Here is a 14,313-nt window from a genome sequence, read left to right on the forward strand (position 1 = left end):
GATATACTAACCAAATCATCAACTTTTTTGAACAACATATGTCAAGCTACATTACTCATACATTCATTCATTAGGGGAAGAAGTTGAAGTTGTATACATAAGCTTGAAGCCTAGTCTCATGCGATTCCAGTGATTAGAACTGCTTTATAAAAGCATATATAAGTTCATTGATCTCGTCTGGCCTTTCTTGATTGACAAAGTGAGCAGCACCTTCAACCACGACCACATCCTCCAACAATGGCACAAATTTCTTGAATCCACCTCCGTGTATGTAATCTTTGGTCCCAGGGGTATGATAAACAAGGTCAAATTCCCCGGTAATGAACTTCGTTGGCACTGTTACTCCAGCTCCTGACCAGGGGGCATTCAGTTCCCAGTTTCTGCAGCAACACAAGTAGAAGTAAGCGCTAGTAGAATTAGGTATCTTAGTCCGGATAAGGTTATAAATGAGATGGGCTGCTCCAATGTCGGGTCCATAATGGTTGAAAAAAAACGGATAATTGAATAAAGCTTGACAATACAGATACTCAAGCCGTCCATTGTACTCCCTAATGCAATTTTCAGTAAAAGTGATGAAGGCAACAAAACCACAAGTGATGAGGAAATGCTCACAAAGGAAGCGCACGATAGTAATTCACTCCTCCAGTGAAGCCACTGTTCTCAAATCTGCTAACATAATATTCAAGATCATGCACCGTCAGCCAAGGTGCTCTATCAGTGGAGTAGGTAAATCCTTTGCCCTTAGGGAAGAACAGGGGAGCAGGCTCGCGGAATGAAAGTATGTTCTTGAGAACCTCCTTTGTGCCAACCTTCTTAAACTCAGCTTCTATATCACCGGGTTCCTGCAACATTTACAAGAATAAGCATCTAGGGAACTTAGGTCCTACAATTTTCCATGTAAAATCTCCCTCCAAGATCAGAAACTTTGTTCTCAAGAATTAATGAGATACTGTACTAAAATATGAGATTACATGCAAGTGATTAAATAATGGTTTGTTGTTGATAAAAATGTTCAAAAATTCAGATCAGCATTCTCTACAACAAGACAATCAAGATCCATGGCTCTTCTTCATTAAGTCTTTACCTCAGAATCATAAAAATCAAGATCGTAAAATCCAATCATTACTCGAACAAAAGGAATACAAGGAACTACAATTCAAAAGAAAGTAAATGGTTCCATTCTCCTACTAAAAATTCAAGAACCAAGCAAACTGCAAGTTTTTACTATTTAAAGCAAGTGATCAAATCATTCTAAGCTCATCACTGCAATTCAAGATCCAAACCAACCACAAATCTTCCCCAAAAATCACATCTTTAGTGGTAAAAATTCAATGTTCACAACCCCAAAAGCAAATTTAAGAATCTATACAACCGTTCTATAATCCAATCGATGGTTCTACCTTTCGGATCTTGAGGGAAAATGAGCTAACAAATTGAATACAAATCGCAGAACTACAACCTAAAGCAATGTAATAAATCATTCTAAACAGAAAATGTAAACAAAGTAAGAGCAGAATGAAGAATCTAAACAGAAAATGTAAACTAAGCAAGAAACGATTGTCAACCTGAAACCTGCAGATATAGTGATCATCGCCAAACAATTTCTGAAACGACTGAACCGCATTCATGGCAGGATTCCTGGGAGTAAAAGGCACGCTGAGATTGACCAAAGCTCTGACCCTATCAGGCCTGTACATAGCGAGATGCCAAGCCACGTTGGCGCCCCAGTCATGCCCAACAACAAACACCTTCTCTTCATTCGGCGCCACCGCGTTCAGCAGCGCGATCAGGTCGCCCACCAGGTGCATGATGCTGAATTTCGACGGCTCGTCCAGCGGCGCGCCAGTGGTTTCGCCGTAGCCTCTCATATCCGGCGCCACCGCGTGGTAACCTTGCGCCGCCACGAACGTCATCTGGTGGCGCCACGAGTACCAGAGCTCCGGGAAGCCGTGGATGAAGAGGACTAGCGGCCCCTCGCCGACCTCCGCCACGTGCATCTGCAGGCCGTTGACCGGAATCAGTTTGTGCTCTATTTTCTCCATTTTTCTTTTTTCTTTTTTTGGTGCCGACTGAGGTGATGATGACTGACTGAACGTTTGCTAAAGAAGTGTTTGCTTATCGTTTTGTGTTTGGTGAAAAGTCAGGCCATAACTTTAATTTTTTAGAAAGAGACTTTATATTTTTTATATTGAGATATTCACACCTAATATTATAGAATTTTTAAAAAATTACTAGATTAATAATATCAGGAACTTTACCCTAAGTTTGTTATTCCGGCAAATAATATCATGATATATATTTTTTCCGTAATTTCTCGACAACAACTTCAAGAGTTTCAAGATTTTCAATCTTTGAGAATAGTTTTTCTTGAAACACACCCTCCAAATTTATTCCCCAATTTATTAATATAATTAGAATTTTTTTACTGGTGAGAAATAACAAACTCAGGGTAAAGTTTATGATATTATCTATCAATTTCAAAGTTTGTGAGAAACTTTTTAAAAATTTCATGATATTAGGTGCCAATATTTTTTTTTTTTACTATATATTTTATACTTTTTCTTTTATCTTTTACTTTATCAAATTTTTCGTTAAAAGTTAAAACATGTGCAATCGACGTACTCCTACTATATAAGACTACTATATTGTTTATGAGCGAAGAGAATAGGTAATTTAAACATGCTTTTCCCAGCTTTATGAATAGTTCCTTTCGGTTTGTTGGTTGGTTGATAGAGAAATGCATAAAGTAGATAACAAAGTGTTTGGTTCACATCTACCTTTGTAAGGATAACACTGGTGAAGGACATTTTAAACCTTCATTTGAAATTTCATTACTCCTAATTTGCAAAAAAAGTGTTTACAAAAACAAGATGTAGGATATAGACAAAATAACCTAACTTTTCATCATATAAATGTTTTAGATAGTGGAGGAGCCAGAATTTCAGCGGTGGGGTCCAAACTACCATTAAAATTTGCTGAGTGCGTTTAGTGCTAACGACATGGAAATAACTCAGACGTGATCATATTATAAAAAGCCGCACGTTGGAAACGAATGATGAGAAAATTAATTACTGAATAGATTTTTAGAGCATAGCACCATTTTACTAATAATATGATATATTTACATATTAATTAGATCAAAGAGTTATTCTCTTTTCCATATTTTTTTTAATAAAGGACATCAATTAAAAATATTATTATATACTCCAAGAGAATATTTTATGATATTTATGGAATCAAAGAATTATTTTTTATTTGTAATTATAAAAATCATTTTTTATGATTACAATATAAAATGATTCGTACAAAATTACTAGTAAAAAAATCAAGAGAAGTCATTAATGTGAGAAAACCATAAAATATATTTAAGCATAAAATCAATTTTACTAATATTATAAAAGTAAATGACTTACAAGCATAAAATCAGTGTAGGAGTAAATGAGTACGAGGGAATAAACAACAATAATTTGAGAAAAAAAAGGTAAATGAACTAGTACAGGAATAAAATCAATTTTACGAATATTATAAATCTATTTAATATGAATATAATGAAACATAAATGAATCCAAAATAGAAGAAAATATTTGAAAATAAGAATGCCGCTCCCGCTAGGATTATAACTCGACACCATTGCTCACACTGAGCATTAGAGGCTGCCACACAACTCAACTGCGCTAACATATTATATCCATATTGTTGCATACATATACTCCGTATATATACTATTCATCAAAATGGCTGAGGGGCCCAGGGCCCCTGCCCCACCGTGGCTCCGCCCCTAGTTTTAGAGTACTATCAATCAATGCCATCACAAAAAAACAAGAATGAAGAATCATATCCACAAAAATTAAAAGAATGATCACTTCTTTCATGAGTCATGACTATATAGAAAGAAATATGAACGAGCATATTTTCATGGCTTTTCACACTAACAAATTAACCAAATAGAGGGACAATTTGTGAAAAAGGCATTTCCAAACCTTTTCAAGCTAACCCAAACATTTATTTGAACCTTTTTGATAACCATTTTACTGAGCTTTAATTAAATTCTTAATATTGAATTGATCATTTTTTTTTTAAAAAAAGTGTCAGTGCCAATAATGTAATAGCCTCTCATGACTCATATCACTGCATGCCGTTATTGAAGGGGATTAAACTGTGCTCTATTTTCTCCATTTTCTTTTTGGTGAGATGATTTACTCCACTCTTGTACAGGCAAACAAGAGTTTATAATTTTCTCAGTCTCTCCCTCCATCCATCACGTTTGAATTGTCTTTTTCATTTATTTATTTTCATTTTAGACAACGCTTTATATATTTTTTATTTTAGTTAGCATTCTATATTTACCAAATCCATCGTTTGTTTATATTCTTTGTGGACTTAATAATTATCCAACAATAAAAAATCAATTATTCGTGTTTACTATTCTGCACTTACTTGAATCAAGAGTATTTTATTTCAATTATTTTCATACAGTGTGATGCACTGCAATAGTTACTCCCTACGTCCGCCATTAGCTATTACAAATCAATTAGGCTCATATTTAAGAAATACAAAAGAATATAAATGAATAAACTTGATTTTTTAATAAAAAAATCTAGATATTTACAAATACCTAAACAGGAATATATGATTAATTGATAGCTATCTTAAATTGATAATTAACAGCTATCAACAACCTGCATTATGGATGTCAACACGTAGACATTTGTACGGCAACTAAATGTAGCTGACATACATATGTCTTAATGTCTTATGTTGAAATGTAAATATAGATGTCAACTACGTTTAGTTGGCCTACAAATATCTACGTGTTGACATCTATAACGTAGGTTGTTGACATAATTGTCAGTTATCAATTTAAGATAGTTGTCATCCTAACATGACCCTCTCTATATATTTTTGTAGAATTCTCTAGGTATAAGCAATTAGAATATCTAAATACTTTTAGGAGAATTATCTAGATGTTGAATTCTCTAGATTATTGATAGTATTATTTAAGAGAATAAATTAAGATATTTAGAATATAAAAGAATGAAGTAGAGAATTCTAAAATAAGTTATGAATGACTATAAATATGGGAAAGATATACCATTTTGCACAAGTTATGGAGTTTAAAAATAAATTGTTCCTTTGTTTTTCTATATCACCGACATCTTCTAAATCATTTCTCATATATTCCACTAATTGTCCTCTCATCTTTTTCTTCCAAACTAAATTACTACTCCAACATATATCTTATATTCCAATGCGAATACTAGTAACGTACAATTACAACTAATCAGATTAAGATAATGGGAACATACCGGATCATCTAGTTGGTCGAACATCATATATTTTGCTACATTATCATACATTCATTAGGCACTCCAACTCCGATTCCACCTCACGTCCAACTGACTCCGCCTACTCCGACCTTAATACGTACCTTAATACGTGAAACGATGGTTTACAGAAGCAAACGCCTAAGGAGTTTCATACTCTAATTATTATAAAACTAAACAGGTCAAGCACATTGTAATGGAATTAATGATTTCGTTAATCTCCATTATTTTATTTTTTATGCAAAATTATTTCATAATACAAATTATTTAATGTTGATAACCCAAATTAAATTGTTGTTATATTGGAGATCAAGACCATATAAACGGTTAAATTCATAGTAGTTAAGGTTCCAACAAATTTAGAACTCTTAAAATGATTATTCTATGATTTGGGTTATCAGCAGGAGTATTATTGATAAATAAATGCAATAATTCAAATAATTGGACTTTTACGACCCCTCACCCCACTCCTACTAATTAGTTTTCGTCCTAAAATATTATCTTATAGCTTGTTAAATATAGTAAATAACAAAATTTTCAATATATTCTATATAAAATATTTTGGGTTCTTAACAGCAATCTTTCTTTTAAAACCAAAACAATCTTTGAATTTTAATGAGAAGTTGATCGCGAAAAGTTTAGCTATGTTTTTGAAGATACAAACTTACAATGCATTCACACTAGTCACACACAAAATAATTCAAACATTCAACATACTAAGCTATGTTTTTGTAGATACAAACTTACAATGCATTCACACTAGTCACACACTAAATAATTCAAACATTCAACATACTAACTGCATCTAAAACGATTAATCATTTGGTCTATGTTTTGTCGTCAAAAGAGGTTCAAATAGTCATGATTCATGAACCTTAATCTATACCCAAGAGGCAAAAGGCCTTAAATGCCCAACAATAACCAAAAGTGTACCTAATGAATAAACATGAACCTGTAATTTTGAATTTAAGTTTGGTTTTAACTGCTCCCTCCGTCCAATAAAAATAGTCTCATTTATGGACGACACAGATTTTAATATAAAATTGGTAAAATAAGAGAGAAGATGAGAAAAAGTGGATAAAGTAAGAGAACTATGGAGATAAAATGGATAAAGTATGAGAAGGGTCCTTTCTATTTTTAATTAGAAATGAGACTATTTTTTGTGTACATCCCAAAATGGTAAAATGTGACTTTTTTCGTAGACGAAGGGAGTATATCATTCCTCACAATTAAGGACTTTACTTGTGGAGCTCGACAGGATGGGCAGTCCTTCATTCCCTGCTTCTCGTGGAGCTCGTTGCACATTGTACACAACACCTAATGTGCGCAAGGGAGGAAGACCACAAATATCTCCTCGAAGAGGAACATCACCATGGAAACTTTGGATCTAACAATGACTTTTGTAATAAAATAGAGTATAGTGTATTCCAAAGTTCTCACTAAGTAAATGTTTTACCTTCTAAAATGAGTAGCATTCATCATTGTATATCAAATATTAATTTTATCGTTAGTAGTCTAATTATCCCACTGCGCTAGCCCAAAACATAAATATATAGTATGGTCAAAAATTTCTATTCCGAAACAAATAAGAGGATTGACCTGTAACCTAACCTAGTATGCTTGCCTGATTGACATCCCAAGATTGATCTATGTGTATACATGGAAAACAAATACTCCCTCCGTCCCAGAGAAGTTGGCACACTTTCCTTTTTAGTTTGTCCCACAAAAGATGTCACATTTCCCTTTTTGAAAAAAGTTCTCTCTCACATAAATATAAAAATTATATTTTCTCTCTCCATTTAACACACAAAACAAAACCTCCTAAAATCCCGTGCCATTTTCAAAAGTATGTCAACTTCTCTGGGACGGAGGGAGTACTATATTGTTATCATATTAGTACAAGATATTGATTGAATTTAATTCTTGTGGTAATATTCCTTAATTATTTTCCTTTATTCCAACACATATATGGAAGCTACATTATTCATTTATTAGAGGAAGGAGAAATTGAAGTTGCACACATTAGAATTGGGTGATAAAAGCACATATATGTTGGTTGATCTCATCCGGCCTTTCTTCACCGATAAAGTGAGCAGCACCTTCAAGCACGACCACATCCTCCAACAATGGCACGAATTTCTTGAACCCGCCTCCGTGTATGTAATCTTGGACCCCGGGACCATGATACAGAAAGTCAAGTTCCCCCACGATAAACTTCGTTGGCACTGTTACTCCACCTCCCGACCATGGGGCGTTCAGTTCCCAGTCTCTGCAATTAGCAGCAACACAAGCAACCGTTGTTTAACTTGAACATATGAAATATTAAGAGAAAATAATAAACTAGTGTTCTACTCACAAGGCCAATGCACGATAGTAATTCACTCCTCCGGTGAAGCCCGTCTTGTCAAATTTGGTAACATAATAGTCAAGATCATCCTCTGTCAACCAAGGTGCTCTATCAACAGAGTAGTTAAATCCCTGTCCCTTAGGGAAGTAAAATGGAATAGTGTCGCGGTACGAAAGAATGTTCTTGAGAACCTCCTTCGTGCCAGCCTCCTCAAACACACCTTCTATATAACCAGGTTCCTGCAAATTTTACATGTATAAATTTTAATTATCTACCTGAATTTAGGTTTCATTTTACCAGAAAATTTGTTCTCAAACAAATAGATGGAGGTTGCATAATCCAATCAATAGTCGAACAAATGGAATACTATAAATATGAGAATTACTAAAACTTAAAAGCAAGCAAGCAAGCAAATTATTATAATTTCCCATTAAATTTGAAAAACCAAGTGAAATTCAAGATCTAATCTCCCCCCTAAAATCACATCTCTAGTGCAAAAACCAACATTCATCACCCCAAGAGCAACCTCCAATCCAATTATCCACAGTTCACCAAATAAATGAAGGTTCTATAATCTGATTAATAGTTACACCTTTGCACAAAGAAATTGAGGATCTTGAAGGAAAAAGTCAAACAAATTTGTTTAATTCCGGCACTAAATTTCAAGATCCTAACAAACCACAAACTTTCTTCCAACATACTTCCTCCGTCCCCGATTAAGGGTCACACTTTTCCATTTTGGTCCGTCCTCAATTAAGAGTCACACTTTATTTTTACCATAAATAGTAAGTAGGTCTCACATTCCAATAACTCAATTCACTCACATTTTATTATAAAACCAATATAAAAAAAATGGGCCCCATATTCCACTAACTTTTTCAACCAACTTTTTCTTACATTTCTTAAAACCCGTGCTCGGTCAAAGTGTGACTCCTAATCGGGGACGGAGGGAGTAATAGAGCAGCAGAATGAAGAATCTAACCTGAAACCTGTAGATATAGTGATCATCGCCATACGTTTGGCGAGCCGACTCAACCGCATTCATCTGAGGATTCCTAGGACTGAAGGGCACGCTGAGATTGACCAAAGCCTTGACTCTATCAGGTCTGTACATGGCGAGATGCCACGTCACAATGGCGCCCCAGTCATGCCCAACAACAAACACCTTCTCCTCATTCGGCGCCACCGCGTCCAGCAGCGCGATCAGGTCCCCCACCAGGTGCATTATGCTGGACTTGGACGGATCGTCCAGCGGCGCGCCAGTCGTTTCGCCGTAGCCCCTCATGTCCGGGGCCACCGCGCGGTAGCCGCGCCCCGCCACGAACGCCATCTGGTGGCGCCACGTGTACCAGAGCTCCGGGAAGCCGTGGACGAAGAGGACCACGGGCCCCTCGCCGAGCTCCGCCACGTGCATCTGCAGGCCGTTGACCGGAATCTGTCTGTGCTCTATTTTCTCCATTTGTGTGTAAGTGTGTGCGTTTCGCCGTGGAACTCTTTAACTTTTATACAAGAAAAACAAAAGCTTGCGTATGAATAAAAGTCGAAGAGGAAAGAAGCTGGAAACCACTCCTTATTCATATTTTTAGTTACGTCCAACACGTTAATCTTAAAAAATACATATTGCCCATCTTGTGTAATTGTTAATAACTGGAACAATTTATTTAAATACATAGTTGCAGTATCTAACAAGAAGTGGTTCAATTTCAGCCATTGTAGACATAACATGCATATTGTATAGTTATATTTTAATTTTTTTTTGGTTTGCTAGTTTTGAATTTTTTTTATTAGCAGGCTGCTAATTCATCTCATTTTTAATGTATATACACACGTTTTTGGTATTTCGCTGAACTGGCTTCTGTCTTGTTATCCATGTGAGTTATATTCTCATCGTTCATAATTTGAAGTCCTTTATACTCGGTGCAAATTTTAAGAAATTATTCGATTTTACGAAGAAAAATAGGTGTAAAAAAATTAATGGAATGTGAGTTCTAATCTAATATATTAACTGTATAATAGATAGTGATAATAATAATTGTAGTGAATCTGATTCACTTAAAGTGAAAAAAGTAAATAAATCTTTAAATCATGAATCTTCTGAAAGTATTGTAAATAAGTCTAATCCGGTTCTCCAACAACATACGTGTTTGGTATTTCAACTTTCAGCAAATAGATTTTCGAGTGTTATTCACGGAATCTATAGAATAAATGATACTGGTACTTTATTAAGTACTCCGTATTTTGTATTTTGGGGTCTTATCCAATAACAGATTTACGTGTTTGACATTTCAGCAAGTTGATTTTGTCGAGTGTGAATGTGTGATGCACGTAATGAATTTAATAACGGATATAGTTGATTTATTATTTTCTCGTTTGGGGTATTCTCCAAGTTCCAACAATAGATCTAGTCACTCAATTAATTATATATAGTACTCCATGAGGGGCATGTGTTACATTTAGTAATTATCAAGTCTTTTCATAAAAAAAAGCTCTCAAGTAAACGTCTCCAGCAATAGACGTGTTGGTATTTCATCGAATTGATTTTCGTCGAGTGTGATGCACGTAATTATAGTGATAAAAAAATATTAGTACTGTGAATTTATATCTCCTACAAAAATTAATAATATTACTGAGGTCCTTGTGTTACATGTACTATTAGAAAAATAAAACTAGTGAGGTCCTTGTGTTACATGTATATTAGAAAAATAAATTTAGTGAGGTCCTTGTGTTACATGTATATTAGTGAGCTCCTTGTGTGGTTTGAGACGTTTAATTAGATAATTTTCTTTTAAGTCCATGTTTGGTTGACAGGAAAGTAAAGTTGGAAAGGAATATGATTCCTGGGAAAATGAATCCCGTGAATACAATTCCTAATAACTTTACTGAATCCTAAGAAAAGCTAGGATTCTGAATCCTGGAAAGTTGTAATAACTTTCTTTGTTCTGGGATTCTGATTACTTTCCCAATTTGATTAAAAACCAAAACAAACACATTAATTTAAAATGTTAGGAATCAAATTACTTTCTCAAACAGAATCTTGACAACCAAATATAAAGAGAGAGTTGTATAAAAATTCACAATAATACTATTTTTAGCTTACAAGGTAGAGTAGTTAAATGGGTTGGGTCAATTTGGCCCATCCCAGGCCCATGTTGGAACCGGGGTTGTATTACAACTTTTTATTGATACTTTTGGGCCCAGACTGGTCCAGACCCACTTGAAAACTGGGCCGGGCTAGGTCAGGTCGGATTTTATTTAACTTTTATTTATTTATGTATATTAAAGAGGGGGGAGTGTTCATATCTATAATTGAAATTATGTCAAAAATCAAAACAAATTACAATCGTTGGATCTTGTGATGTACTCCCTCCGTCTACAAATAATAGAACAATTAGTGTATAGCACGAGTTTTAATATAGAATTGGTAAAGTAAGGGAGAAGAGAGAAAAGTAAGAGAGAGGTAGAAAAAGTAAGTAAGAAGTAGTGTTTGTGGAAAGGAACGGATCCTCTGCTGTTTAAAAAAACACAGCACAATTTGATGTGTATTAAACGCGGAGGAAATGGAATGAAACGATAGACATAAGTTATTTTCATTTTCAACCCATTTTTCCTTTTATTATGCTTTTGGCTAATATTAATACAAATTGCATTCCAACCCCCATAGTCCACCATACAGAGGTAACAGAGCCAATAATCATTATCTCTTTCATTAATACATGTATGTAGGAGTAATATTTTAATAAAAGTTTATTTCAATTTTCTTATAATTAGTTATTAAAAACTGATTTTTTTTATTTTTATATATTATAAAAACGTGTTAGAATTGTAATAAAACAAAGTGTATATCATAACAATAATACATACTTCTATTATTTTATAGAAATATTATTCAACATGATAATCAATAATTAAAATTTCTGTTAAGGAGTACAAATCTGTAAATCAACTTGATTTTACTTTTTTAGAAAATTAAATAAGATGATTTTTACGTGATGAGTTATTTAAAAGTGTAAATAACTAGTAAATTATAGTGATAAAATTTAACTAATAATCTATTATTTCACCAGAATCCTACTTATACTAGTCTATTTTTCGTATAGAAGTCATTGTATTCTAATTTGTAAAAATCAACTTGACATATAAGTAAATACTACTAATATAAATATTTATTATTGATATGCTGGATATTATTTTTTTAACTTATAAGAGAATTTTTTTTTGGTGCTTCTTTTGTGGTACTTACTCCAGGCTGAGATTTGCTTTAATTTTTTACAGGATTTCACTTATTGACCATAGTGCACGTCATCTTATAATGCTTGCAGCTTCATAATCAAAAAATTAATACAAAATCTACATCCTTGAATTGAATGAGATTAAAACTCACGAATTTCAACAATATTAGGAAAAATATCAATAAATGGGTAAGATCGTCATTTCGTTATCATATGATAATTTTTGTAGTTTTTTTCGATATCAACATAGTGTTTACAAATATCAACTCAATGACATGAGTATTTCAACATACACGAAAATCAACAGTATTATTGATATTTTTCATGCATTATATTGAATATTTTGTATGCTTTTGTTGGTATGTGAAAACTGAAATAAAAATTATCAAATTTCATCATCTGAACGTCGTCAGAACATATGCAATTGAGATCTCGTTAGAATATTTATAAAATTGCCTTTGATTTGATACTAAATTTTTTTGCGAATTTTTTTAAAATTGAGAGAGTTAAGTAAATTTACAGTTTTGAGATGATTTTGAAGTGAGAGAAAGTAATTAGTTTAAGTGTCCTATAGTATAAGAAATAACATTAATATAGTAATAAGTTTATTTACTAATTATTTAAATTTAAAATATAATACACTTACACTATTTTAATCACTAAACCCAAACCCATTTTAGTATAAATGTCACATCAAATATGATTTTAATCCAACCATTTATACTAAACTCAAACTTAAAAAATATTCTCTCTATTATGTTTTTTTTACTCACAAAATTTGAAAAAAAATTGGGTTTGTGTATAGTGTAAACCAAAAGATAGGTATTTTTTTCTCAAAAACCAAAAATATGATTGATTTTTGAGGAGTACTAAGAGCATCTCCAACCATTTCACTATACTCAAACCCATTTTAGTGTAAATCTCACACTAAATATTGATTTTACTCCAACCATTTACACTAAACTTAAACTTAAAAGAATATTCTCTATATTATGTCTTTTTTACTCACAAAATTTGAAAAAATTTTAGGTTTTGGTTTAGTGTAAACCTAAAGATAGGTATTTTTTTCTCAAAAACTAAAAATAGGATTGGTTTTTGAGTACTATTGGAGCTAAATACCTATCCCATTTTAGGTTTTAGTGTACCCTTGGAGATGGTCTTAGAGCTAAATACCTATCCCATTTTAAGTTTTAGTATACCCTTGGAGATGGTCTAAGAGCATCTCCAACCATTGCACTAAACTCAAACTCATTTTAGTGTAAATGTTACACCAAATATTGATTTTGCTCTAACCATTTACACTAAACTCAAACCGAAAAGAATATTTCTCACCCACTAACTTTTTATGCTTTTTAATCATATCTATATATTTATCTAAATTACACACTAACTCATGACACTTTGTAAATATCTTAAATTAAATTAAATAAGACTCCATAAGATAAGATTTATCAATTAATATAACTAAATATGAAATCTATTATTCATTAAATAATAAATTATAAAATTTAGAAAATTTAAATATAATAAAAATACTATAAAAACTTATGTATTTGCCTTATGTTTCTCTATTTTCAAATTTTCATATTATGTATCGTGTTAATTACTAAGGTTTAACTATTTTTTGTTATATTTGATAGCATATTTGGTTTGAATAATATTAATTAACTAATAAAATAATTGGTTCCATATAGTATTTAATTACTAATGTACGTATAGTATTTAATTACTAACTAATAAAATAATTGATTCTATAGATTTGTATATACCGTCAGTTATTTAATCTATTTAGTAACATTTGATTTTGTATTGAAATAAAGTAACGGCTGATGTTAGTAAAATAATACAGTAGATACTTTTTTTTTCAATTATGTTGAATAATATAATACTATGGCGGACCACTATTTAATAACTAATCAAATATTAATAAGATTAGATTATGTTATTATTTACACCTTCTTCTTCTCCACGCCGCTGCATTCTTTCTGTAAGTTTTTTAATATCTGTATTTTAAATTCTCTTCCTTCTCTTCTTCTATTTTGATAAATATAAATTAATTTAGACTTAAATGCAATAACTCAAACTAGAAAAAGTGTTTTTGATATATTTTTAGTGCAAACTTAAATATTTGTATTTTTTCTTCAAAAATCTATAATGAGATTGGTTTTGCAGTACGGTTGAAGGTATTATTCTACTGCATTTTAGGTTTTGCAGTTGGAGATGGTCTAAATCTGCTAATCTAGTGGATAAGCACGAATCTTAATTTAAGATTGTTAATTTGTTATTAAAATTGATCACAGCCATATTAAAGGTTATACTAAAAATACTATATGCAAAATAAAATTGATAACATGTATATATCTCATTTCAATTGCAAAATTACAAATTCAAAAATTAATTAATCTGAGTGATT

The 14,313-nt window shown here is 32.4% G+C and overlaps 2 protein-coding genes across 2 annotated transcripts; both read right to left on the bottom strand.

The window, feature by feature from the left end:
- Positions 1–2: 2 nt before the first annotated feature.
- On the bottom strand, positions 3–2,143 carry LOC125194478 (epoxide hydrolase A-like). The gene is made up of 3 exons (XM_048092716.1): positions 1,566–2,143; positions 613–842; positions 3–380 (listed from the first exon to the last, which is right to left on the bottom strand). Exons 1-3 carry the CDS (start codon positions 2,040–2,042, stop codon positions 134–136), a joined length of 954 nt encoding a protein of 317 aa, XP_047948673.1. The 5' UTR covers positions 2,043–2,143; the 3' UTR covers positions 3–133.
- A 5,110-nt stretch (positions 2,144–7,253) lies between these two features.
- Positions 7,254–9,161, bottom strand: LOC125193501 (epoxide hydrolase A-like). Its single transcript, XM_048091309.1, has 3 exons — positions 8,654–9,161; positions 7,681–7,910; positions 7,254–7,593 (listed from the first exon to the last, which is right to left on the bottom strand). Exons 1-3 carry the CDS (start codon positions 9,128–9,130, stop codon positions 7,347–7,349), a joined length of 954 nt encoding a protein of 317 aa, XP_047947266.1. The 5' UTR covers positions 9,131–9,161; the 3' UTR covers positions 7,254–7,346.
- Between the last annotated feature and the right edge of the window lie 5,152 nt (positions 9,162–14,313).

Source organism: Salvia hispanica, chromosome 6 (assembly GCF_023119035.1).
Source record: "Salvia hispanica cultivar TCC Black 2014 chromosome 6, UniMelb_Shisp_WGS_1.0, whole genome shotgun sequence".
Classification (NCBI taxonomy): domain Eukaryota; kingdom Viridiplantae; phylum Streptophyta; class Magnoliopsida; order Lamiales; family Lamiaceae; genus Salvia; species Salvia hispanica.

Coding starts and splice junctions, on each gene's coding strand:
- LOC125194478 (XM_048092716.1), bottom strand. CDS start 2,042: ATGGAGAAAATAGAGCACAAACTGATTCCGGTCAACGGCCTGCAGATG. Junction 843..1,565: donor ACTATATCTGCAGGTTTCAG/GTTGACAATCGT, acceptor TAAATGTTGCAG/GAACCCGGTGATATAGAAGC. Junction 381..612: donor TACTATCGTGCGCTTCCTTT/GTGAGCATTTCC, acceptor GTGTTGCTGCAG/AAACTGGGAACTGAATGCCC.
- LOC125193501 (XM_048091309.1), bottom strand. CDS start 9,130: ATGGAGAAAATAGAGCACAGACAGATTCCGGTCAACGGCCTGCAGATG. Junction 7,911..8,653: donor ACTATATCTACAGGTTTCAG/GTTAGATTCTTC, acceptor TAAAATTTGCAG/GAACCTGGTTATATAGAAGG. Junction 7,594..7,680: donor TACTATCGTGCATTGGCCTT/GTGAGTAGAACA, acceptor TGCTAATTGCAG/AGACTGGGAACTGAACGCCC.